Below are 27,572 nucleotides of genomic sequence, written 5' to 3' on the forward strand. Positions count from 1 at the left end.
GCAAAAGAACTGGATTATAAAAGTAAAGAGGTGTTGTTACAATTATATAAGGCATTGGTGAAATCACACCTGCAATACTGTGTCCAGCTTTGGTCTCCTTTCTTGAGGAGGGATGTGACGGCACTGGAAGCAGTTCAGAGGAGGTTCACCAGATTGATTCCAAGGATGAACGTGCTGTCCTGTGACAACCAGTTGAATAACTTGGGCTTGTACTCACTGGAGTTCAGATTGAGGGGGGAATCTGACTGAGATTTACAAAGTGCTAAAGGGGATTGATAAGGTGGGTGTTGAACACATGTTCCCCCTTATGGGACAGTCTCACATAGGACGTCATAGATATAGAGTGAGAGGTGATAGGTTCAAACATGAGATGAGTAGAAACTACTTCTCTCTGAGGGTTGTGAATCTGTGGGACCCACTGTGCCTGAGAGAGCAGTGGAGGCAAAAATCAATCAACAGATGAAAAAAAAATGTTTCTGATGAAAAATGGGATAAAGGACTATGAGGAGCAGGCAGCAAAGTGGAGTTGATACCAGGATAAGATCAACCATTATCATGTTAAATGGCAGAGCATGCTCAAAGGGCTGAACTGCCGACTCCCACTCTGAGTGGAAGCATGTTTCTCCATAAAATTCGAATGTGATCCTTTCTTCAGCAGGGCTGCCATCAACTCAGACCCTTGCATTCTTACACATCTCCTTCCACTGTTTTCTTTCTTTTTAAGGAGGAAAGCATCAGCAATCATATGTCCATGTATATAATTATCTTTATCACCACCCATCTTCCTTCAAATCTCTCCCTTCACAAATTCAGGCAGTCTGGAAATTTTAATATTCCCCCAGAATGTATTACCTTTCAATTTGTCACTTTCAACTGGGAAGCTTGAGTAGGTCTTTGGGTTATAGACTGTTGAATTTGATTCTGTTTTTGACAGTCTGGGGTCTATAACTCCCTTTAAATGGAAGGGTACTTAAGCTCATGAATTTTCTTCACAAAGGACAGCTGCCTTCTTGGAACAGGTGCTTTCGATTTTCCACATCCTACATCTCTGGATGAGGTAATTTTCTCTTTTGGACAATAGCCTGGATCTCCAAACCAGGCAGTGTCTTCTTGAATCTGTGGACAATGGTTGTCCTGCCTTGAGGTGGCTTTCAAGGTAATTTATGCATCATACATTTAATCTGTGCAAACAGAGCGTTATTCTCAGTCTGCTGGTACACTAAATCCATGTACCATTCATGGATTACACAAAAACCTGGATAGCGCTTTAATAGAAATCTGCTACATAAAATGAAGGACCATGTAACCATCAGGACCTGTCAATTAAAGAAAAACAGTTCTGGAGTTGACCACATGAGTACGGAGATCCATGAGTAGTAAATCTATGTAAAACAAAGAGTATGTATAAATTGATGCTGAAGTGTGTATATTCTTTAATGTATTGCTTTCAGCCACCTATAGCCATTTTCATCCACTCTCATTATGATTAAATTATGAGTGACTCCAGCATGTTTGCTTCCTCAGTTGTATTACTTAAGGACTATTTAATATTTGACTGGCAATAATGTGGTTCATGCTTAAAACTGTCTTCTGGGAAATTAGGGATGGGCAATAAATGCTGGCCGAACCAGCAACACCCTCATCCTGTGGATGAATAGAAATAAAAGCCCTGACACTGGTACTGAAATTTCTTCCTGGGAGGATAAAGAAATTAAGTTCTCGGTTTGAAATTACATCATCTGAATAACCTCAGCACTTGACATCAAACTTAAATCTGTTTGAATGATTTGTTCATCAAGCTGTGTTGCACTTTGATTTATCTCAGCTGGAGATTCATCAATGATTTCAGGTGGGGTACTCTGTTCACTGGCTATCAGATTTCTTGCATTTTCTCACAATTGTTGCTGATTGTTGGTGTTTGAACTCTCTATTATGTTGCTGGCAGTGAAAACTATTCCTGTCAATCTATTCACAATAGTCACAGGTTCCTACCTTGCTGACAGATTGAATGAAAGTTGAATGCCAAACTAACTAATGTATCTTCTGTTTGGCTTTTGCCCTGCGTCTAGGGAACCATGTGAAATCTGCTTGTGGTCTTTCTGATCAGTTATTCTGCAATCAACAATTCAGTACCTGTGCGTTCTTTGATCTATTCCATGACTAACTATTCCATGGTAAGTTTTTCCATGACTGTATGTTCCTTAACTAGTTTTGCTTTGATTGACAGTTTTTTTTAAAATCAGTAGTTTCTTGACTCTAACTAATTTGAAGCCTCCACCATATGAAGAAGATTAAGGTCAAAACATACATTCATGTGCAAGAGTGAGAATTCTCAACTGTGAATTACGTATATGTTCTCAGCTTTTTGACACCCCTGTGTAGCACAATTGCTTGTAGCATGTGATTAATCTCAACTGCTACTTCTCCTGGAGCATGTAGTTGTAATGCTGTAGACTACAAACAACATTTCTTCAACCATGACTTCAACTGCATCTTATGAAAGACTATAAAAAAACGTGCTCCTACAGACCATAGGAACATAACGCAATCCAGAATTGTCTTGGTGTGACCAGTTCTCAAGATCCATGAAGTTCCTAGATTCTCCTGCTGCTTATCTCTTACCAGGTCTGAAATGCTTTTTTATCCTCAGCTGTTGGTTTCGTCTTGTAGAATCTTAGCACCAGGTTCTTCTTCTATAGGGTTCTCTAACGTTCAGCTCTTTCAGCTGTGGTCTGTCTGCACCTGCAGCCTTCTTAAAGCTGTGCCTGAAGAAATCTTCAGAGCTCCACCACTGCCAGTGATTAGGATGCAGCTAAATGGACTCCATACTGTTTGCCACCATGCTGTAAGATGAATCCTTGTGATTGCTACAAGCATAATTTATATTGGTATAATGGAAACCACTCATCATTGGTGCAGAGACTGCGAGGAAGACCCAGAGAGTAGGTCTTACTGCTTTGAGATGATAAGCTTTGCTCTCAACAACACCATGTGACATCATCATTGTGGGTGCGGCAAAAGGAGTTCTTCAGCATTAATCCCCAAAAGGGAGAAGCACACTTCCCAGAGAACTGCTACAAAAGGCCACTCCACCAAACCCTGGACCAAGGTCGCCACCAAGATCATTGTTGTGTCTCCATAGTCCAGAGGAAAGCATAGCTGTGCCATAAGAAGGTAAATGACCTTCTCTGTGCTAGGTTGCCCCACTTTTCTCTCTGTGACCTGACACTCTATGTCTAGTACTGCACCCACCTCCGAGGCTCATGCTCTGCCACTCTCACTGTTGCTTATAGCATTTTCCCTCATTTGGTCTTCCACCTCTTTCCAACACAAACTCCCAGACCAAATAAAAACTGAGGCAGAACAGTGGCTCACTGGCTAGCACTGCTGCCTCACAGCACCAGGATCCTGGGTTCGATTCCATGCTCAGGTGACTGTGTAGAGTTTGCACATTCTCCCTGTATCTGTAATTGGTTTCCTCCCACAGTTCAAAAATGTGCAGGTTAGGTAGATTGGTCATGTTAAATTGTCCATAGTATCCAGGGATGTGCAGGCTAGGTGAATTAGCCATGGGAAATGTGGGGTTACAGGAATAAAGTAGGGTGTTGGGTCCTGATGGGATACTCTTCAGTGAGTCGGTGTACACTCAATGGGCCGAATGGACTGCTTCCACGGTATAGGGATTCTATGAGAACTGCACATGCTGTACATCAGAAACAAAAACAGAAATCACTGGAAAAGCTCAACAGGTCTGATAGCATCTGTGGAGAGAAATCAGAGTTAGTGTTTCAGGTCGAGTGACCCTTCCTCAGAACAAATTTCTGATTTCTTCTACACTAATTGCCCTTCATGGTCTCTGCACTTCCCCAGACCTCCTCACCACCTATCCACCATCTCCACCAGCACTATCAGCTGGGCCACAAGCTTTCATCTCACCCAATTCCTCTGATTTTTCCATTGCAGGAGAAGACAGCCCATAAAAGGGCAGAAATGGCCATACCAGGTGGAGGAGTGCTCGACCAGGCCCCTCATCCCAGGAGGAGACAAGGACTGCCCTTGCTGGGCGTAGAGATATCCGTGTTCCGTAACTGAGAAAGTACCATTCTTTTTCTACATTAACTCTGCTTTTAGATCATTTATTGTGCACCACTTCCAACCATTAGCCATGACACATTCTTTCTCTTTTGTCTTGCAGGTACCATGAGCATGTCCATTAGCCTCATGGTGAAACAGTTGGCTTTGCCAGAAGCCTTCTCCTTGGCCTCTGAGATGAAAGTATCAAAGCCTCAGAGGAAGCATCGACAAGGCTACCTCCTGTAACCGCACCCCCCCGCCCCACTGCTGAGATTAGCTGTGAAGATGTGTGGATGCTCAAGCTGATCAAGGGAAGAACAGCCCAGATTGTTGGCACTCAGAGGCCAGAGATCAGGCTCCTGCTCAGCCCCAAGCAGAACAGTAGCTTATAGTATTTCCCCGTGCAGATGCTGGACCAACCCTCCATCTCAATTGTCATTCCCTTCCCCCTACCCACTGCACCTTGTAGCGCCCAGTCCTGAAGACTAACTTGTTGAGCCTCCTTCACTTGGCAGTAGCCGCCGTGTTCCTTGCTCCGAAATTCCCTTTCCCTTTTCTTCCTAGGATGGAACCGATTGCGGTTCACCCTCTTGAGTGACCTACATAGGGCATCCCCAGTCAAGAAGTGCCCAGACCCTAATTTGGTGTCTGTACATCTACCCAGCTTACCCCTCAGACTGGCTGCTATTCAGCTACAGGACTGATAGTGACCCACCCCCTGAACTGCAGAGGCATAGACCCTCTGGCTAACAGCACTCCGACCAGTTATGTAAATGTGGCCAACCCCTTCGACTAGTATAGAAGGTTCTCATGTCTTACTGTGTGGAGACCCCTTGACAGACTGGTGCTTCCATGGACTTTGCAGAGGACTACTCCCTGAGGATTTTGAGACATGGCGGCCTGCTTGCTGTACATGCAGTGTGCTGAAGAGTAAGCTGCTGGCAGATGGTATAGGTATCAGATTTACATAGCATGGTGCCATACAGCAAGTTGTACACTCCCTTGACTGAGAACTGATGTCCAGCAAGGTAAGCTGACTGGCTGTATGACAGCACTAATTGGAACGGCCAGTCAAAGCATGAATGCTGCGAGCATGAAGGTTGGTGCTAAGTGATCGAGTGCTAAGAAAGTATGTGAGTGCTCCTGTGATACAGCCTGGTCCAAGCCATAAGCTGTGTCCTTGTCCCTGTACGCCATGTCCCAACAGCAACCTTTTCAAGCTAGTTGCCCTGTGGGCCCTGCAATGCAGGATCTTGATTCCTGAGCATCCTGCAAGCATATTGAAGAGGTGTTGTAATGATCATGTGGGTTTGCCAAATGCTGGATGCCAATTTTCATGGATGATTGGTGCATATGGCTGGTGCCCATGTGTCATGCCCTGTAAATCAATTTTGTTGGATGAAGCATAGACGTTCTTCGGAACAAGCTACAAGCTGAATTTGCCAGGTATCCGCTCAGGTTTCCATGTTGATTTTTCTTGGCTTATTTGGTAAAAAAAAGGCAGCTGAATATTAATGGAGTGAGTTTGCCACTAACAATGCAAGGTTTAACAAGCAATAATCCCCCTAAATTGGCATCTTGCTGCTGCCTAATGCAAAGTCTTCTATCTTCTATGTTTCTATGAAAGTCACTACGCATGGCACAACTCATCCAATTCTGCCACAAATCTCGCCACAGTCCAAGTTTGTACGATCCCTATAAGATTCCCATTGTCTGTAGCTGACAATTTTCAGTCTCTGAAAAAGATTGTGCTGACTGTCCTTGATTAATCCATGCCTTTTCGGATTATAATAAATGCTGACCCTCACAACGTTTTCAAATAACTGACCCAAAAATAAAGCTAGCAAGTGTATAATTACTTGGACTATTTATAAACCATGGTACAACGCCATTTCCACTCCCAAGGAGGTCAGTAACCATGACATATAGATTTAAAATAATTGGTAGACAAATCAGGGGGAGTTGAGAAGAAACCTTTTCAACAAGGGAATGTTGGGAGTTTGGAACTCACTGCCTGAAAGGGTATTGGAGGCAGAAATTCTAGTTGCATGTCGAAGAACCTGGTTATATGCTAGAATTGTGTAACCTTCAAAACTATAGACTGCAAAGAGGGGTTAAGTTGCAGAACTCCTTTTCAGCTGGCACAGGCAGGGTGAGCCTAATGTAATCCTTTTGTGCCATAACTTTAGAAAAGGAGAATTATTCTTTTTAAACATTTCAATCCACTTTGAAACAAAAAAACAGCTGGCTTAGACATGGTCCCCTAAGCAATAAGAAAGTTTACTATTTTTAGAAAGTGATTTACTTTGAGCAATTTTGTCTTGGTCAATATTTAGATTTTGTTGGGTCACAAAATGCCTGTTGCCCTAACATTGTTCATTGGATAAATTTAATACTATTTTTGCATCTCCGTGACCTCTTGTTCAATGATATACATTTTAACATGCATTTGTGTTGTACTTAGGAGTCAAATTTGGAGCATGCTTATCTCTACATTTTAATGTTATGTGGTTCTTCAAAATTAGTTGTCATTACTGAGTGGAATTGGTGAAGCTAGTTTCGGAATTTTCATTTCATCTAAGAACATTCTAATTACTGATGAGGTCTCTGATAAACAGGCAGTATTACTTCAAAACGGTCCTACCAGATCTGGACTTTACTCAGAGGATGGTCATGAAGCATCCCACCTGAGTTTAAGAAAATAATGCAGCCAGGTGTCCAGCAAAGGAAACGTTCCTAAGAGAAATGACTTCTGCATTTCAAAAAGTTGCCAGAATATTCCAATCTGTAAATGCTACTGTCATTTCAATTTAGTCTGCAGAATAATCATCAGGTGAAAATTTAGAACATTACAAACTTGTATTTTTATAGGAGCTTTTACATATAAATATTACACAGCTTACTCGTTGAAATGAAGAATGAGACAGAATCCTTTCTGGCCATTGTCTTGGGCTGAAGCTATCTATTCATCATCTTCACATTTCATTCATAGCTTAACTGAGTATTCAAATCCATGTACCTGTCAGCTCGATAACCACCTACTTCCATTTACATAAGATTGAGTGTGTCAGTTTCAGTCTATCGGTTGCTGAAACTCTCATTCATATAATTTTTAACTCCAGGAATAAGTATTCTGGACAGAATTCACATTCAACATTGGTTTTGTACTTCATTTGATGTGAGTTTTGCTTGTTTCCCATTGTAAATTAACAAAATAAGAATAGAGTTGAGCATTCTATTAACTAATGGACAGATTTATTGAGATTTTAAGATCATGTAGCCCCTTTTCTTGATGAATAGAAGCTAGCAAATCACTACAATGTGCATGTAGCATGGTGACATTCCAGCACTTACAACACTTTGCTGCAATCACTGTTACCTCAAATTAATATCTTTATATTTATATATTTTATATATATAATATAGCCATCAGTTACTTGATGTCAAGGACTGTCCATCCCGGGAAAGAAAAAACAATAATCAAAATTAATTTGACTATTGCTACTTAAAGTCAGCCTATGACTCTTAGTTACAGCCTCTATGAAGTGGATTTCTGAAACAGGAAGTACAGTGTCAATAGCCAGTTTAATATCATTAGCCAGTATAGTGTCAATAGACAGTATAATGTCAATTGCAATTGGTACAGTGTCAATAGCCAGTATACCCTTGTTTTTGAGTAATGCCTTAGAGCTACTTAATAATTAAGTCAAGAATGACTCTTGCTGCTAGCATCAAATAATAGACAGGTCCACCAATTAAGATGCGTGTACGGAGAGAGAATATGAAGTTCATCTGTGGAATATATGGGGATAAAGATTGATAAGGTCCTTGATAGCCACTGGAAGTATATTGTTACCCTACTTTAAGGTTATAAATCTAATTTGAGAAGGCAGGACAGTGAACATACCTTCTTTATGTTATTCATGGAATGTGAGTGCCTCTGGTGAGATTAACATTTATTAGTCATGGAGAAAAGTTTTCGGAACTTCCTCATCTAGTAGTTTTATTATTTGCCCCACAACTTTCATGACTGAATATAGCAGGACTGCAGAATTTTGATCTGATCCATTAGTTGCAGGATTGCATTAATTTGTTTATGATATGCTGTTTCTGCTTGCCAGTATGCCATTCTGAGTGTGTCCTCAGCATTGACTTGAGATCTCACAAAGTCTCAAGGCATCAAGTTAAACATGGGCAAGAAAATTGCTCTCTGATTATCACCAAGTACCCTCCCTCAGCTAATGAATCAGAATATTCCCACAACAGCAGCTGAGGGAATTTAAATTCAATTAAAATATAAAATTGCAAGCTCGTCTCAATCATGCTGATCTTGAAACTATCTTCAATTATCATAAAAAGATCTGGTTTTCTGATGTTCTTTAGAGCAGGTAATCTGCCATCCTTATGTGGCCTGGTTTAGATGTAATTCCAGACCCACAACCTTTAATAAGTCTTTCAGCTCAAGGGAAATTAGGAATGGGCACATCACATCCCATCAAAGATTTTTAAAAATGCTTGTGATTTATGCTATTAGGTGATGTATATGAATATCAACTTCTGCTAATGACATACATCGTGCCATTGATGCTCAGTTTTGAGCTGCTAAATCTATTCTGAATCTATTCTATTTCGTCTGCTGGTAGTTCCATATTACACAATGGAGAATTTCCTCAATTATGCAGATGGGACTTAGTCTCTATAAAAACTATGATGGCGGTCATTCCAACTAATGCTATCATGGACAGATGCATCTACAACAAGCAGGAGCAGGATCAAGAAGATTGTTGCCTCTTGTTGAATCTCTCACCACCTGTAACAGGCCTAAACTGGTGGATATATTCCTCAGTACTTAGATAACTCAGACAGTGGGGGTGCTTCTGAACTGCTCTTGGTGATCAACATTTAAGTGCCCTGCTCAGAATACATTTTGTGCCCTTGCCATCCTTAGTGGTTCTTTTTGTGGTGTTCCACTTGGAAGAGTACCAATTCATTAGCTGAGAAACGGTGCTAGCTGATAATCAGAAGGAGGTTTCCTTGCCCACATTTAACTTGATGCCTTGAGGCTTCATGAGACTTCAGGTCAATATTAAGGACTCACTCCGAACCGCATTGTGCCAGGGTATGATTGTGTCACCACTATTTTATAAGGTTAATGGTTCTGAAAAGATTACAAGATGACTAGGTGTGTAGCTGAGGGTAATGCACTTAATGTAGTCTACATGAACTTCAGTAAAGATTTTGATAGCTCTGCATGGCAGGCAGATGATGATGGCTGAAGGGTGTTTTTGTGACTTGAGCCTCCATGGAAATGTGTACCACATGGTTTGATGCTGGGTCCTTTCCAATTGATCTAGACATGAATATAGGTGGTATGATCAGTCAGTTCACAGATGATGTGAAAATTGGTGGGATGGTAAGTAGTAAGGAGGAAAGCCTTAGACAACAGGACAATATAAGTGAGCTGGTCAGATGGGCTGAACAATGGAAAATGACTTTAATCCTGAAAAGTTAAAGTGACACATTTTAGGGGACCAATAAGGCAACAGAGTATACGTTGAATGATATGTCCCTAGGATACACTGAGAATCAGAGAAAGACTTTGGAATACGTGTCCTTAGATCCTTGAAGGCAGCAGAACAGGTAGATAAGATGGTGAAGAAAGCCTAAAGGATACTTGTCTTTAGTATTCAAGGTATTGAATACAACAGCAGTGAGGTTATAATGAAGCTATACATAATATTATTTAGGTCCCAGCTGGAGTACCACGTACAGTTTTGGTCTCCACACTATAGGAATGATACGATCGCACTGCAGTGGGTACACTAGATATTCACTAGGATATTTACCTATGAAGAGAGACTAGTTACACTGGAGTTACTTTTCTTAGAGTAGAGAAGGCTGGGGGGGCATCTGAATGAGATGCATGAAGTTCTGAGGGATGTTGGCATGGAGCGAGGAAGAAACCTTTCCCTTTCATAGAGGGGTCAATAACAAGAGGCCAGTTTCTATGAAAAGAGAAAGAGGTTCAGTGGCGTTTTGAGGAAATCCTTTGTTCACCAGAGAGTTGTGGGTATCTGGAACTCGCTGTCTAAAAAGATAGTAGAGGCAAGAACTCTCGTCATTTGAGAAGAAAGTAGATAAGAACTTGAAACACCATAATATATAAGGCTAAAGCTAAATGCTGGCAAATGGGATTAGACTAGATAGATGTTTGATGACTGGTGTGGACATGTTGGGCTGTAGGGCCTCTTTTCATATTGTAAAATCTCTGTGAATTTACTCTGTGATTCTATATTGGTGACTGCATTAAGCTGCGCTCAATCTTAGTATATAATATGATCTTGAGTGGGAAAGATTCCAGTGAAGACAAATGAGTCATCATTGTCACCTAATCATCTTAGATGTAATGTCTAACTAGCAATGTAACTTGTATCTATTGCTATCATACAATTGCTTTATCTTGTTAAGACAAGTGCTTCTTCTCATTAAGACTCACTAGTGGTTCACACTCTGCCACTGTTGTCCAGGTCATTATGTCCAGTTTTAAACAAAGTCTTAAGTGACATAGTGGCAAAGAAACCAGAAAGTCTAGGATCGAGGTTACCTGTTGCTGAGGTGTGTCACAACACATTTGAATAGGCTGATTGTAAATATCTACAATGGGAAATTATCAGACGCTTTTGGCACAATGGTCATGTCCAAACTGCCCAGTGGTGAGTCAGAGCCATTGATTTGGATTTCTTTTTTAAATGGAGTATCAGCATCCTATCTTGACCATTAATTGGTATTAAATGGTAGTTCTGCAGCACAAACAACAGTCACCTCTAGGTGTGTTTGTCTGGCCAGTAGGACAAGGTATATACCAGAGGGATGGCAAAAAAGGAGTCTATGATTTTGGCTGTTATGTATGATCCAGTGAGGAACACAATATCAGTTCGTTGCTTGAGTGGGGCTGTGGGAGAACTCTCTCAATTTCAGTACAGGTCCCCAGATGTTAATGGGGAGAGTTTGGCAGTGCTGACTGAGCTGAGCATCCTTTGTTATTTCTGGTGCATTGGTCAAAGTGGGGCAATGTATTTTATTCTTTTTTCCACTTTTCTGTCACAGTTTCCTACACTTGTGTAGTTTTCCAGCTCATTTTAGAATGCAGCTAAAAGCCAGTAATGTTGCTTTAGGCCGAGAGTTCAGGGTGGGTAAGAATAGCAGATTTTCTGCCCTGAAGGACAACATATACTGCTCCTGGCTGAGCTACAGATGGGAAAAGTTATTTTTGAAGACACCAGGTTATTAAGGACTCCTCCTGAGAACACTTCTCTGCCCCTTCCTCATTAAGCAGTTTTTCTTCTCTGCTGCCTATGGTCCATCTCCCTCTAATACTAAAGTCCAGGCAAAATACAATTACAGCCCCCATAAATGGCAGCAAGTGGTGTAGTCAGAGGAATTGCAAAAGCATGGAACACCTTTCAAAGTTATAGTGCTACTTCCTTGGGACATAAACAGTTTCTCACTACTCCTCCATCAACAAATACTTCCACTAAATCTAACAATAATTAGTCAAAACCAAACGGCCTGTAAATTGAAGGGTAAAGAATTTAAAGAGCAAAGGAGCGAGTTCCTTCATGCAGCTAAACACACACTCATTGTGCATTCTGAACACTGTGTTAACAAGTGAAGTGTTATCCAAGATAGCTGGCTGGGGATCAAATCAACATTGGACAATGATTGACTTCCAGAAGACACTTGCAGTACAAGCAAAGGATCTACCTGCACCATTCTCCTCTATAATATGACTGGTTCAAGAAATCCCAAAATGGGTCAGAGCAGTCCACTTTTCAAATTTTCCTTAACTAGCTCCCTTTGCACCAGAATTACAGGCCACAGAGCCCAATTATGCGTCATGTTGTCTTTTATTCAGTAACTTTCATTTGCCAAATAAACCGCTGCTATTTTCACATACCGTGTAAATGCTAATTTGCTAGTGCACCTTTGCAACTTTTTCATGAGCCTCATAATCTATCTCTAGTTATGCTGGTCATGAGATGGAATGGTAGAAGGAGAATTGGTGGAACAGGGGCAAGACTCTTCCCTCAGTCTAATCAACATGATTGACAAAGAGAGAGTTTGCCAAATTGAGATGGGAAGTCCGAAGCTTTTGTATGATTAGTTTAGTTTGGGATTATGGTCAACATGGGCTGGTTGGACCAAGGAGTCTGTTTCCAAACTGTATAACTCTATGACTCTTATCAAGTGAATACAGCAACTGTGACAAAGATTTGGAGCAAGACATCTACTTGCAGATGGTAAATTAGAGGAAAGAATAAATAATAATAATAAGGAAGGATGCTTTTCCTTAAATAATATAATAGCATATTTGGAAATGTAACCTGAAATGTTAATTTTATAATTTGTAATTCAGAATCATATTCATCTACATGGCTATAATATTCATCATGTCATCATATGATGAGCTCTACTGACATCAACTAAATATATACTTCTAAATATTGATATACGGTAGTAGTGATTTCTTAAAAGAGTTGTCAGTATGCTGCTATGTAACTATGCCACATATACATTGGTGTGATATTCAATCTTCTATTCATCTAGTATGAATAGGGGCTGTGTAATCTTAACATCTCAATAAATCTGTCTACTACTTAATAACATACTCAGCTCTGTTCTTACTTTGCTAACTTACAATGGGAAAAAAGTAGGACGTTTCAAATGTAGTAAAAAAAAGTTGTAATTGAGGAAGCTGGGTCATAATAACATGGAATAATTGAACTTGGAATTCACAAGGATTTCATCATGGTTTCATCAGCAGGTGGGCAGAAGCAGTGGGACAGCAATCTTAATTACTGGAAGTAAATGGTATTTGTGCTTGTGTGCATGTGACATCTAAATGTCATCTTGAGATAAAATAAAATCTAAAGGTGTCAACACTCTGGTTCAACCTGAAGCAGTGGAAAATATTGGCTTATTCTCCAATTTTGTACAATTGAGCTTTGACATTTTTCTTTACATTCAACTTGATGTATAAATGTAAGTCGTTGTTGCTGTTTGTTTTAACTTAATTGTTTGTTTGTTATACATTTTGCCATTAAAACCCAACTTCATCAAGGCTACAAAACCGGTCATAACAAATGTTCAACCTGTTATACGCCCACCCACTCCATTTTCTTTTCCTTTCAAGTCAATGGTGGGACGTCTAATCTGTGTCTGATTCACTGCAGCCCATTGTGTGCTCTCACAAAAGTGTATTTCACTTTCTTGAAATTTATAAAGGAAATAATGAAAATAATTACACTGGCAGTAATGGTTACAGTTTTGATTATTTTTATTCATTCATGGGATTTGGGTGTCTCGAGCTGGGCCAGCATTTATTGGTCATCTTAGTTGTGAGCTGCTTTCTTGAACTGCTGCAGTCCATTTGGTTTAAAAGACTCACAATGATGATAAGGAGAGAGTTCCAGGATTTTGACTTCGTGACAATGAAGATTTGGAGGTATATTTTCAAATCAGGATGATGAGTGGCTTGAGGCGAAATTTCAGGTGCTGGTGTTCCCATGTATCTATTAGCCTCGTCCTTCTAATTGGTTTTGGTATTGGGTATGGAAGGTGGTGACTAAGAAACTTTGGTGAATTTCCGTAGTGCATCTTATAGATGGTACACACTGCTGTTACTGGGTGTTGGTGGTGGAGGAAATAGATAGTTGTGGATGTGATACCAATCAAGCTAGCTGTTTTGTTCTTGATGTTGTCAAGCTTTTTGAATATTGTTCAGCTCCACTCATTCAGGTAAGTGGGAAGTATTCCATCACACCCCTGACTTATACCTAATAGATGATTGAAAGACTTTTGGAAGTCAAAGGTTGAGTTACTCGCTGCACGATTCCTAGCCTCTGATCTGCTTTTGTAGTCACAGTATTTAGATGGCTAATCCAGTTCAGTTTCTGGTCAATGGTAACTTCCTAGGATGTAGATAATAGGAGGATTCAACTATACTAGTGTCATTGAATATCAAGGAGTGATGATTAAATTATCTTTTGTTATAGATGTTCATTGCCTGGCACTTGTGTGACACTAATGTTACGTGCCACTTGTCAGCCCAAACCCAGACATCATCCAGGTCTTTCTACATTTAGACATGGACTGCTTCAGTTTCTAAAGAGTCATAAATGGTGCTGAACATCGTTTGATAATCAGTGAACATCAGCACCTCTGATTTTATGATGGAACGATGAGAAATATTCTTACATCTTTTAGAACGTGAAAAAAAATCTCAGAAATGTTTCTTCTTCCTGGAGGAGGGTTAGGTTTCCCACCAATCATTAAAACACTGAAAACCTTTCACCGATTTGCTTATCAAGAACCTCGGGCGGCATGGTGGCTCAATGGTTAACACTACTGCCTCACAGTGTTCAATTCCAGTCTTGGGCGACTGTCTGTGTGGAGTTTGCACATTCTCCCTGTGTCTGTGCAGGTTTCCTCCCACAAACCAAAGATGCGCAGGTTAGGTGAATTGGCCATGCTAAATCAGACGTGAGTTGGGAAGTATGGACTGAGAGCAATTGCTCCATGGAAAGGGCACTATAGACATGTGGAGACTGTTTGTTTAAGGAACAGTTGTTGCGAGTGATGCATAAATGTGTTCCTCTGAGACAGGCAAGAAGGGGTAAGATAAAGGAACCTTGGATGACGAGAGCGGAGGAGCTTCTCGTCAAAAGAAAGAAGGCAGCTTACGTAAGGTGGAGGAAACAAGAGTCTTGCTCAGCTCTAGAGGATTACAGGCAGGCAAGGAAGGAGCTCAAAAATGGTCTGAGGAGAGCCAGGAGGGGGCACAAAAAGGCTTGGCAGGAAGGATTAGGGAGAATCCAAAGGCATTTTACACGTATGTGAGGAATATGAGAATGAACAAAGAAAGAGTAGGGCCGATCAGGGATAGCATAGGGAACTTGTGTATAGAGTCTGAGGAGGTAGGGGAAACCCTAAATAAGTTTTTTGCTTCCGTCTTTACTAAGAAAAGGACCTTGTAGTGAATGAAACCATTGCGGAGCAGGTAAGCATGCTAGAATGGATAGAGATTGAGGAAGCTGATGTGCTGAAAATGTTGACAAACATTAAGATTGACAAGTCGCCAGGGCCAGACCAGATTTGTCCTCCACTTGGGAAGCAAGAAATGTGATTGCTTCGCCGCTTGCGAAGATCTTTGCATCCTCGTTCTCCACCAGAGTCATACCTGAGGACTGGGGGGAGGCAAATGTAATTCCTCTCTTCAAGAAAGGAAATAGGGAAATCCCCGGCAATTACATACCAGTCAATCTCACTTCTGTCGTCTGCAAGGTGTTAGAAAGGATTCTGAGGGATAGGATTTATCACCATTTGGAAGAGCATGGCTTGATTAAATGCAGTCAGCACGGCTTTGTGAGGGGCAGGTCATGCCTCACAAATCTTATTGAGTTATTTGAGGATGTTACTAGACAAGTTGATGAGGGTCGAGCAGTGGATGTGGTGTATATGGACTTCAGCAAGGCATTTGATAAGGTTCCCCATGGTAAGCTCGTTCAGAAGGTCAGGAGGAATGGGATACAGGGAAATGTAGCTGTCTGGATACAGAATTGGCTGCACGACAGAAAACACCGATTGGTAGTGGAAGGAAAGTAATCTGCCTGGAAGTCAGTGGTGAGTGGTGTTCCACAGGGATCTGTCCTTGGGCCTCTACTCTTTGTAATTTTTATTAATGTCTTGGATGAGGGGATTGAAGGATGGGTCAGCAGGTTTCAGATGACACAAAGGTTGGAGATGTCGTTGACAGTATAGAGGACTGTTGTAGGCTGCAGCGTGACATTGACAGGATGCAGAGATGGGCTGAGAGATGGCAGATGGAGTTCAACCTGGATAAATGTGAAGTGATGCATTTTGGAAGGTTGAACTTGAAAGTTGAGGACAGGATTCTTTGCAGTGTGGAGGAACAGCGGGATCTTGGTGCGCAGGTACATAGATCCCTTAAAATTGCCACCCAAGTGGACAGGTTTGTTAAGAAAGCATATGGTGTTTTGGCTTTCATTAACGGGGGATTGAGTTTAAGAGTCGTGAGATCTTGTTGCAGATCTATAAAACTTTGATTAGACCGCACTTGCAATACTGTGTCCAGTTCTGGTCGCCCTATTATAGGAAAGATGTGGATGCTTTGGAGAGGGTTCAGAGGAGGTTTACCAGGAGGGCTTATCTTACGAAGAGAGGTTGACTGAGCTTGGACTTTTTTCATTGGAAAAAAGAAGGAAGAGAGGGGACCTAATTGAGGTGAACAAGATAATGAGAGGCATAGATAGAGTTGATAGCCAGAGACTTTTTCCCAGGGCAGAAATTGTTAATACGAGGGGTCATAGTTTTAAGCTGGTTGGAGGAAAGTATAGAGGGGATGTCAGGGGCGGGTTCTTTATGCAGAGAGTTGTGAGAGCATGAAATGCATTGCCAGCAGCAGTTGTGAAAGCGAGGTCATTGGGGATATTTAAGAGACTCCTGGACATGCATATGGTCATGGAAATTTGAGGGTTCATACATTAGGTTTACCTTACATGAGGATCAATGATCGGCACAACATCGTGGGCTGAACGGCCTGTTCTGTGCCGTACTGTTCTATGTTCTATATTCTAAATTGCTAACAGTGTTCAGGGATGTGTAGGCTCGGTGCATTAGTTAGGGGAAATGTAGATTAATAGGTGTACGGTCTGGTTGGGATAATCTTGGGAGGGTCGATGTGGACTTATTGGGCCAAATGGCCTGTTTCCACACTGTAGAGATTATATTCTAATTTATTTACCTCAAAAAAACCCCAAAGAACTGCGGATGCTGGAAATGAGAGAGAGAAACATAAGTTGCTGGAAAAACTCAGCAAATCTGGCAGCATCTGTAGAGAGAAAATCAAGTTAACATTGTGGGTCCAGTAACTCTTCCCCAGAACCGTTTTTGTATCTATCTACCTTTATCTCCAGCTGCCTAAACTGAGACCCTATAATGCTTCCATTATAAAAGTGACTATCCCTTGACTGATATCCAGTTCTGCATTAAACAATTTTAAAACATATCAGCCATTTGACCTGAGACTTGATCAGGACTGTTCACCAACAGCAAGAACAGTCTTAAGTTCCATTAAAATCTGAAATTAGTTTTACTGATTCCACAACTTATTTGGAAAAGTAAGTATCTCAAGAAATTAAGTGTTGAAAGAGCATATTCTAAAGTTGGCTTCTAATAACATTACAAACACAAAAATGTATAATATTGAACAAGGGATCACAAACCACAGATCACAGACATTGGTTGGGCTGAATAAAAACATAAAGCTGATGAGCATCGATATAATGTTATCTACTAAAATTTGAATATTGATCAAAACAAAATGTGCTCCGATAAAATAATATTTAGACAATTAAAATGTCATAACTGAGAGGATTGAAGTCCAGTGAGTCAGTTTCAAAACTTTTTCTCTGAAATTCTAAGTTGTTCTGTCCACAAATCCATATGTCACCAACATACTTAAAGCACTCCTCAATATTAACCCTTTCAGATCCAAAAATGTCAGTTCTAAACTAAATATTGATTAAAAAGCAGAAAATGCAAATAATGCACAACAGCTGTGGCGAGAGTAACATAGTTAATATTTTAGGTAGATTATCTTTCATCAAAACCCAGGGCAAATCAGAAATGCTGAGCAAATCAATGGAGAAAGGTGGAAAGGAGAACACAAGGGAAGATTTGTGCTCAATTCTGGATCAGTGGTGCTGGAAGAGCACAGCAATTCAGGCAGCATCCGAGGACAGGCAAAATCGACGTTTCGGGCAAAAGCCCTTCATCAGGAATAAGGTTTGTGCTCAAGGCAAGTGCAGAAGAGATTAAGTAGCAAAAAGCTTTGTTATGTGAGGTCCAAGAGAATGATGATGGGATAAATATCAGGTTAAAGGATGTTTCTAGGCGTGTGAATGGCAAGATAGTTGCCATCTGAACACAAAATACAGAAGCAAGAGAGAGAAAGAAAAAAAGGCAAAAAAAAAACAAAATGAAGGCAGGAGCTATGGTCTAGAAAAGAGTCACCTGCTGAATTCAGCAGTGCTTGCTTTCTGCCAATTGCTGTTTCTCTCTGAGAAACATGGCCTACAGTTTCTAAATCTGCTAAATCTGAGGCTTATAGCTTCATTATCATAAAAATATTGCAGAGTCACCTCATGAGAACAGGTTACTTGGATAAGCATATGGATGATGATGGGATAGTGTAGGGGAATGGGCTTAGATTAGTTCACAGGTTGGTGCAACATCGAGGGCCGAAGGGCCTGTTCTGCATTGTATTGTTCTATGTTCTGTGCACTTATCCATCCCCCAATCCACCTGCAATAGACAAAAGTGGATATGTTAGCAATGTGTGGCACCACATTCCCCTGCCACTCCCCCATGGCTGCGTGTTAATTCTCTCTCCTATCAATCTGTAAAACAATCAACCACCATATTTACAGTGACCTTTGTAAATACCTTTTATATTTCTCTAAAATGTCATATAAGCAAACTGTAAACTAATCACAATATCTAAAGCCAAGAAAACAAATTTTAGGGGAAAATATAAACATTGTAAAACCAGGAGAGTGTCCAGAGAAATTCGTTATTTTGTCATGTAGGAAAAGCACAGTAATTTCTGCTAATTTTTATAAACATAGCAGTGCAGCATAATTTCTCATTTAATGTTATGTATTAATAAACGTTATTCTGCTGAATTTCTATATTCAATATGTATGCCTAATGCCACCCTGTGGCACATTAGTAGACATTTATTTTACCTAATTTTGTTCATGAATTTATTATGTAAACAGTTCATATAGATACCTTTGAACTCGGTCTGTTTAATGCTTTCAATTTTTATTTGGTGTCTTTAGTGATACACAGTTTCTTTAAGATCTGGAATGACTAAATTATTACTATTACAAGATTAGTGGCAAGATATTTATTTATAAAATCTAGCTTGTCAGTGTTCTGTGTGTAGCTAAACAGAGCTTACACTTTACCATATGTTAGGTTTACAGTTACCACCATCCGTGCACCCCCCCCCCCCCCCACCCTGCAAATGTAGGGACCTGCAGAGACTGGTTAGTCTAGTGGGATGGAGGAAACTCATTTACTGACCTAACAAAAAGATGCTCTTGTATTGATAATTGGGAAGTCGTTTCTTAGTTTTTAAAATGTCTAGTCACTGGTTACATTGATATGTTAGACATTGTTATTGCAAATCTGGGTGGACTTCAATGATAGATGTTACTCCTCTGAAATCTTAAGTTGTTCTGTCTACAAATCCATATGCCACCAACACAGTGGGTACTTAAGGCACTCCTCAATATTAACCCTTTCAGATGCATAAACATTAAGTATAAACAAACCAAAGAACTACAGATGCTGGAAATCAGAAACTAAAACAGAAATTACTGGAAAATCTCAGCAGGTCAGGCAGTATCTGTGAAAAGTAGGCAGAGCTAACATTTTGAGTCCAGTGGCCCTTCTTCAGAACCCTTCAATCCTAAAGAAGGGTCATCGAATTCAAAATGTTAACTGTGATTTTTCTTCACAGATGCTGCCAGACTTCCTGAATTTTTCCAGCAATTTCTGATTTTTTTGTTTCTGCCAACATTAAGTACATTCACTTTATTATCATTATCTGTGATTGCAATTTAGTTATATCTGGGATTTAGGTTGATGGGCACTATGCGAGGTTTTCCTATTCGGAAACATTATGGGCAAGGTTTACTGAGGATTCACGATCTCATGCAGAGATTGACACTATCGCCCCTCTTTCTTTATGAAAGAAGAGAGTTCTGCATTTCTGACAGGAGATTATAATCAAAGCTCATTCAGAAAGTGGAGCGTTGTTGGAGCTATCCAGACAAATGGAAACTATTCCATCACACTCCCAACTTGTAAATGGTGGACACACCTGGGAGGTTAGGTGTTGAGTTACTCATTGCAGAATTCCCAGCCTTTGGTCTTGTCTAGTAGCTACAGACTTTGAATGGCTAGTCCAGCTGAGTTTCTGGTCAATGCTAACCTTCAGGATGTTGACAGCAATGTATTCGGTGAAGGAGTCCTGAAACCTATATTGCCACAATATGCTGTTAAATGACCAGTTTACTTGATTATTAATAAAAATAAAGAAAGAATTACATCTATATAGTGTTTCCCACGACCACCAGAAGTCTCAAAGCATTTTATAGCTAATGAAGTAATTCTGAACTATAGTTGTTGTTGTAATGTAGAAAATGTAACAACCACTTTGCACACAGCAAAACTTCTATACATGGGAATGAGATACTGACCAGATAATCTGTTTTTATGAAATGAATTGAAGGACATTAGGATTAACTCCTCTGACCTTCATTAAATGAGCAATGGGCTATTTTCCATTCACCTGAGCAGGCTGGTGGTGCCCCTAGTGCAACAGGTTATACAAAAATACACTTTCCCACTATTGCACTAAAGCGTCAGCCTTGAGGTTGTGCTTTGTGAGGGACTTAGATCTTGTGACTCTTGTCTTGAGGTTGTTAGCTTTTGACAACGCTAACTTTATCGAACAAAGTACTGAACATGGAAAAGAAAACAAACTGAATGCAATCCTTCTTTAAAGGCAGATTTCCAAACTCCTGGGGTATGTACATGCTTTCTGATTAACTTTCCTGTCAGTTTATATATAATAGCAGTGAAAACAAAATTAGCCAAATGTATGAGGGTCACAAGCCTAACAGGGAATGTAAATTTCACACAGCATTGCTCACATTGGGCTACTAATGGAAATTGTTAAATTTCTGAGCTTATACCACGCTAGACAAGAATGCAGAGAATTAGATTGATAACAGCTGGAACTCTGTTATGTTTCACCATTTTTTAAAACACGTTTTTATTGAAAAATAGATTTTTTAATATTACAACAAATACAAAACAATACAATTCAAAACAATACAAAGAAAGAACACAAAAAACTTTTAAAAATCCCACCTACTTTAATGTACAAATGTATAAATACATGTAGAAAAATATCTATTAAAAAAACAATTAACTATTGAACTAAATAAATAATAACCAACAACAAACTAATAAATAATAATAACTTAACTCAGCCAAACAAGACACTTATACGTTAGCAGTTCCTCCTCCCTGGATATTGGACTTGTAAAGTACAATCGGTACGTCTATATAAAAGCCCTTATTAGTTTGACAGATAAATCTATGTCCAGGTATTCCAAAAAGGGCTGCCATGTCATGTTAAAAGTCTCAGTTTTGTTGTGTACCATTCTTGTGAGAAAATCCAAGGGGATATGCTCCATAACAATCTTCCGGCAAGCGAAAGGCCCAGGGGTTTTCGGATACCCAACCTAGCAATATATTCTTTCTTACGCAGAAAGTGAGGATGTTGAAAGGTTTTTTCTTATGTGCATCTGCAGGGAACACACTGGGTAGGCCAAGAAAAAGAGAGATCATGTCCTTCTCCACCCTTTCACCCAAAATCCTTTCTATTGCACCCACCACAGCATCCCAAAATGTTTGAAGCCTAACACAGAACCAGAGACAATTGGTAAGAGTGCCTGTACCAACCTTCCACTTGGGACATGTTGAAGATATCCGGTTTTGACAAACAGTCCAGAGCCATGTGGACCCTATGGAGAATCTTCAACTGTAAAGCAAGGGTCCTATTGCAAATTGATGCCTTTCTTGCATTTTCCCAAATATCTTCGCCTGCCTCTGAGGAGACCTCAACGCCTAGCTCTCTCTCTCCCACACCCTGCAGAGTCAATCAAACTCATCTGAGGGGACACCCCCCAATTGATAATATAAAATGCTGACAGAAAGTGTACTCTTAGCACTAAGCACCACTCTCTCTATGTCAGATTTGTAGGGATCAGTCAAAAGTATAGTCCTTTTTTGAATACAATCCCTAACTTGAAAAAAAAACAGAAGCAGTCCCTGTTAGATAGCTCATATTTCCATGCTAACTGATCAAAGGACATCATTGTGTCTCCCTCAAATAAATTGCCCATGCAAGACACACACCTAGCTGCCCAATGTTTGAATCCTGAATCTATCATCCCCGGTTGAAAACCTGACATACCCACTATAGGTGTAAGAGATGTTTTGCCAATATTGCCTTCCCTCTGCCGAATTGCCCTCCATGCTTTAACAGTATTGACAACTATTAGGTTATGGCAATATTCCCTAACTAATTTTGTCCAAAAACAACAAGCTCGTAAGGGGGCACCTTGCCTGGGGGGTTTTGATATCTAACCATATTGAAAGAGGGTCCCCACAAACCCAATTGCTCACGTAGGATAAAAGCGAGCTTAGTTGGTAGCTTTATGTCCAGGAGATCCACTCCCCTTAATCTGTGAGGCAATTGCAATTTAGCTAATTTAATGAGGGGCTGCTTGCAATGCCAAATAAAAAAGTTGAACCAGCCATTCAGTCTCCTGAATATTTGCTTATCGAAAATCGGGGGAGCATCCGTATGGGTATAACAAACGCGGGAGAATATTCATCTTAATAAGCGCTAACCAGCCCAACCATAAGACCGGAAGCACCTCCTATCTTTGAAGGTCTTGTTCGATTTTGTCAAATAATTGAACAAAATTAGCTTTGAAAACTGATCCAGAACTGGAATAATGAATATGCCCAGATACACAAACCCTCTTATGACCACTTAAATGGGAATCGATATTCACCCTCAAGACCTAGCACCTTTGTAAGATCACCCATTGGCACAGCCTCTGATTTTGCAAGATTAATCTTGTACTCGGAAAAGGAGCCAAATGCACTGATGCATTGTATCAGGCGATGCACCAAAACTGCTGGATTTGACCAAAAAAAGGACATCATCCGTGTACAATGAAATCTTATGTAATTTTGATCCCACTTCCCTATGATTGGAGTCCCACCAAAGGCTCAATCACCAATGTAAAAAGCAGTTGTGAAAGAAGACAGTCCTGCTGGCTGCCCCTAAAAATGTTAAAATTGCTTGATCGCACCCCATTGGTGATGACCACAGCGAGAGGGCCACTGTAGAGAACCTTTATCCATCTTATAAAGACTTCGCTCAAGCCAAACTGCTTCAGATTATAGAAAAGGTACGGCCACTCAACTCGGTCAAATGCCTCCTCTGCATCTAGAAAAATTACCATTCCCTGTATTGACTGTTGTTAAGCAGCCTCCCAACATTATTGGAGAATCTGCGGCCCTTTATGAAGCCCGTCTGATCCTCTTTAACAATAGAAGGTAACACAGTCTCCAGCCTTAAAGCAAGAGTCTTAGAGAGGATTTTAAAGTCCACATTTAAGAGTGAAATTGGCCTATACGAAGCACAGTCCACTGGGACCTTCCCATTTTTAAGAATAAGCAAAATATTGGTCTCTCTCAGAAATGGCGAAAGATAATCATGGACTGTATGAGTCATTAAACATGTTGAGCATCGAGCCTGACAATATGTTGATAAATTCCTTATAGAATTCACTGGGAAGTTCGACAGGACCTGGCACCTTTCCTCTCTGAAGCTGCTTCACAGTCTCCAGCACCTCTTGCTCTGATAAGGGGGCATTGAGAAATTGATCTTGTTCAGGGGTCATGCCCAGGAGTTCCAGATCCTTGAAAAAAGACTCCATTTTGGCCTGTCCCTCCTCACAACACTCAGATTGGTATAACTTAGAGTAAAATCTCTGGAATGCCACATGAATCCTTTTGGAGTCACATGAAAGGTTCCCAGCCCCTTCCCTAATCACCGTAATGGCTTGAGAGGTGCTCCTTTTCCTGGCAAGATATGCTAAGTATTTGGCTGGCCTGTCACCATACTCGTATAACTTTGCTTTGCAAAAGTAAGCTCCTTCATTGCTGTCTGCGTGAGCACAGTATTCAATGCAGACCGCAGCGCCATAATCCTCTGTAGCTTGACCAACAAGGGCCTGTCAAAGTAAGCTTTCTCCGTTGCCTTCAACCATCCTTCGAGGAGATGTTGCTGCTCATCCTAATGGCAGAGTAAGATATAACCAAGCCCCTGGCATAGGCTTTAGCAGTTTCCCAAAGAACAGATGGGCTACTCACTGAGCCTGAGTTAATGTATAGGAACACCTGAAATTCCCTAGAGAAGTACTCCACAAACTTATTATCCTTGAGGATAAAGGGATCCATTCACCAGTGCCTCGAACCCACTGTAATGTCCTTAGTCATAACCACTGGAGCGTGATCATACCAATCGTACAAGATGCCACCAAGTCCAGGATTGCCACAGGGGTCAGAAAAAAAATCAATCCAGTGTGACATCTGTGTGGATTGGAAAAAAACATAAAATCCCTGCCTGTACGGTGCAGACACCTCCAGACGTCCACCAACCCTAACTCCACACACAGATCCACTAATTGTTTAGTTTGCACAGAGGGAGTCAGGGGGTCTCTGGGTAACCTGTCTACTGTGGGATCCATGAGACAGTTAAAATCTCCCCCCTATAATGATATGCCGGGACTTGAGACTGATCAGTTTAGAGAACACATCTACCAGATATCTGAGGGATTGGGCTAGAGGGCAATAAACATTTAAAACACCATATTCTTCCCCGTTTATCAGGGCTTTGAGAATTACAAACCTCCCATGTGTGTCTTTCACACACTCTAGTAACTTTAATGGGAGATTCCTCCTAACCAATATAGCCACTCCCCTACTTTTGGTATTAAAAGATGAAAAGTAAACCTGATCAAAGTCATTCTGCTGTAGTTTCAAATGCTCCCTGTCATCCAAGTGTGTCTCCTATAACAAAGCAATATCCACCATCTCCTTTCTAAGACTCAAAAATACCTTCTTCCTCTTAATTGGAGATTGACTCCCCTTGAGGTTCCAGGTACACCATTTAGTCAAGTCATTAGCCGTAGCCTTTTGCAGTAACATTTAAATTCCAGAGAGGAGGAACTCGAAACACAAATCGTCGAGCCTTAGTGTCACAAGATCCAACGAACATAAAAACTACATAAACTAAAACCACTGCAGTTAACAAACCTACAAAATTATCAAAGAATATATACAACGAAAAACAAAAAAACAAACCAACATATAAAGCGCTAACGATGTTGAATAGTGGAACTCACCCCCTGCCCAAAGTGGGCAACTACCCATCCCCAAACCCAATTTCCCATCCCACTGTCAAGACCACAGCGCGGGCATTTAAATACCCGAACCGGGTATAAACTGCCTGTAAGTAGGCATCTAGCCATCCCAACCATTTTCCATCCACCTAGCTAGAGCCGCATCCCAAACACAGCAGAAAAGAAAGAAAATACACCATGGATTAGCAATGTGAATAAAGAACATTTTTTTATTAAAAAGGAGATCATTTTGGTGATAGTGATCACAATTCCCTAACCTTTACTATACTCATGGAGAGGGATAGGAGCATACGGTATGGGAAAGTATTTAATAGGGGAAGGAGGAACTATAATGCCATTAGGCAGGAACTGGAACGCCAAAATTGGGAACAGATGGAACAGAAATGTGGAGGTTGGTTAGAAAGCACTTGCTGATAATGCTGGACAGATTTGTCCCACTGAGACAAGGAAAAGATGGTAGGTTGAGAGAACGTTGTGTGACAAGAAATGTGGAACATCTAGTCAAGAGGAAGAAGGAAGTTTGCTTAAGATTGAGGAGGCAAGGATCAGACAAGGCTTTAGAGGGGTACAAGGTAGACAGGAAGGAACTGAAGAATGGACTTAGGAGAGCTGGAAGGGGGCATGAAAAGCTTTAGCAAATAGGATTAAGGAAAACCCTGAGGTGTTCTCCACTTATGTGAGGAACAAGAGGATGGCCAGAGTGAGGGTTGGGCTGATCAGGGATAGTGAAGGAAACTTGAGCCTAGAATCGGAGGAAGTGGGGGAGGTTCTTAATGAATACTTTGCTTCAGTATTCACTACTGAGAGGACCTTGATGTTTCTGAGGACAGCGTGGAACAGAGTGTTATGCTAGAACATGTTGATGTTAGGAAGCAGGATATGCTGAAAATTTTGAAAAATGTAAGGGTAGATAGATCTCCTGGGCCAGACGGGATATACCCTAGATTACTACAGGAAACAAAGGAAGAGGTTGCTGTGCCTTTAGCGAAGATCTTTGCAACCCCACTGTCCACTGGAGTAGTGCCAGATGATTGGAGGGTGACCTGATTGGAGGATTATTCCCTTGTTCAAGAAAGGGAATAGGGATAATCCTGGAAATTACAGACCAGTCAGTCTTCGGCAAAGTGTTGGACAGGATTCTGAGAGACAGGGTTAATGATTTTTTGGAAAGCCATAGTTTGATTAGAGATAGTCAGCATGGCTTTGTGAGGGGCAGGTCATGCCTCACAAATCTTATTGAATTCATTGAGGATGTGACAAAGCATGTTGATGAAAGTAGAGCAGTGGATGTGGTGTACAGCTCCACGACAGCAAGGTGTTGATTAGGTTCTCCATGGTAGGTTCATTCAGAAAGTAAGGAGGCATGGGATACAGGGAAACCTGTCTGTGTACATACAGAATTAGCTGGCCCATAGAAGGCAGAGGGTGATGGTAGATGGAAAGTATTCAGCCTGGAGCTCAGTGACCAGTGATGTTCCGCAAGGATTGGTCTGGCACCTCAGCTCTTCGTGACTTTTATAAATGACTTGGATGAGGAAGTGTAAGGGTGGGTTAGTAAGTTTGCTGATGACACAACGGTTGGTGAAGTTGTGGATAGTGTGGAGGGCTGTTGTAGATTGCAACAGGACATTAAATGCAGAACTGGGCTGATAAGTGCCAGATGGAGTTCGACCTGGAAATGTGTGAAGAGATTCATTTTGGAAGGTTGAATTTTAATGCAGAATACAGGGTTAAAGACAGGATTATTGGCAGTATGGAGGAACAGGGGAATTTTGGGGTCTATGATCATAGATCCCTCAAAGTTGCCAATCAAGTTGATAGGATTGTTAACAAGGCATGTGGTGTGTTGGTTTTCATTAGCAGGGGGATTGAGTTTAACAGCTGCCAGGTTATGCTACAGCTCTATACTGTCCTGGTTAGACCAGACTTGGAATATTGTGTTCAGTTCTGCTCGCCTCATTACAGGAAGGATGTGGAAGCTTTAGAAAGGGAGCAGGGGAGATTTACCAGGATGCTGCCTGGACTGGAGGGCATGTCATATGAAGAAAGGTTGAGGGAGCTAGTGCTTTTCTCACTGGAGTGAAGAAGGATGAGAGATGACTTGATAGAGGTGTACAAGATGTTGAGATTCATAGATAGAGTAGATAGCCAGAGACTTTTTCCCATAGAGGAAATGGCTATCATAAGGAGGCATAATTTTAAAGTAATTGGAGAAGGTTTAGGGGAGATATCAGAGGTAGGTTCTTTACACTGAGAGTGGTGGCTGTGTGAAATGCACTGCCGGCAGTGGTAATAGAGTCAGATACATTAGGGGCATTCAAGCAACTCGTG

General features: G+C 40.9%; 1 protein-coding gene and 1 long non-coding RNA gene across 4 annotated transcripts in view; one reads left to right on the forward strand and one right to left on the reverse strand.

The window, feature by feature from the left end:
- Positions 1–27,572, reverse strand: part of asz1 (ankyrin repeat, SAM and basic leucine zipper domain containing 1) — a 170,037-nt gene that overhangs the window by 123,324 nt on the left and 19,141 nt on the right. Inside the window, exon 1 of one of the 3 annotated variants that reach the window (XM_043709585.1) lies at positions 18,297–18,341. The exons of the other annotated variants lie outside the window; for them this stretch is intronic. Within the exon in view, the coding sequence (XP_043565520.1) occupies positions 18,297–18,326 (30 nt within the window). The 5' untranslated portion in view covers positions 18,327–18,341. Of the gene's footprint in view, positions 1–18,296; positions 18,342–27,572 lie in introns of those variants that run through there. 3 annotated transcript variants of the gene reach the window in all.
- On the forward strand, positions 2,087–4,326 carry LOC122559691. Its single transcript, XR_006314507.1, has 3 exons — positions 2,087–2,174; positions 3,964–4,096; positions 4,196–4,326. It is a non-coding gene; the product is annotated as an uncharacterized LOC122559691 (long non-coding RNA).

The sequence above is a fragment of the Chiloscyllium plagiosum genome, chromosome 19 (assembly GCF_004010195.1).
Source record: "Chiloscyllium plagiosum isolate BGI_BamShark_2017 chromosome 19, ASM401019v2, whole genome shotgun sequence".
In the NCBI taxonomy this organism is placed as follows: Eukaryota; Metazoa; Chordata; class Chondrichthyes; order Orectolobiformes; family Hemiscylliidae; genus Chiloscyllium; species Chiloscyllium plagiosum.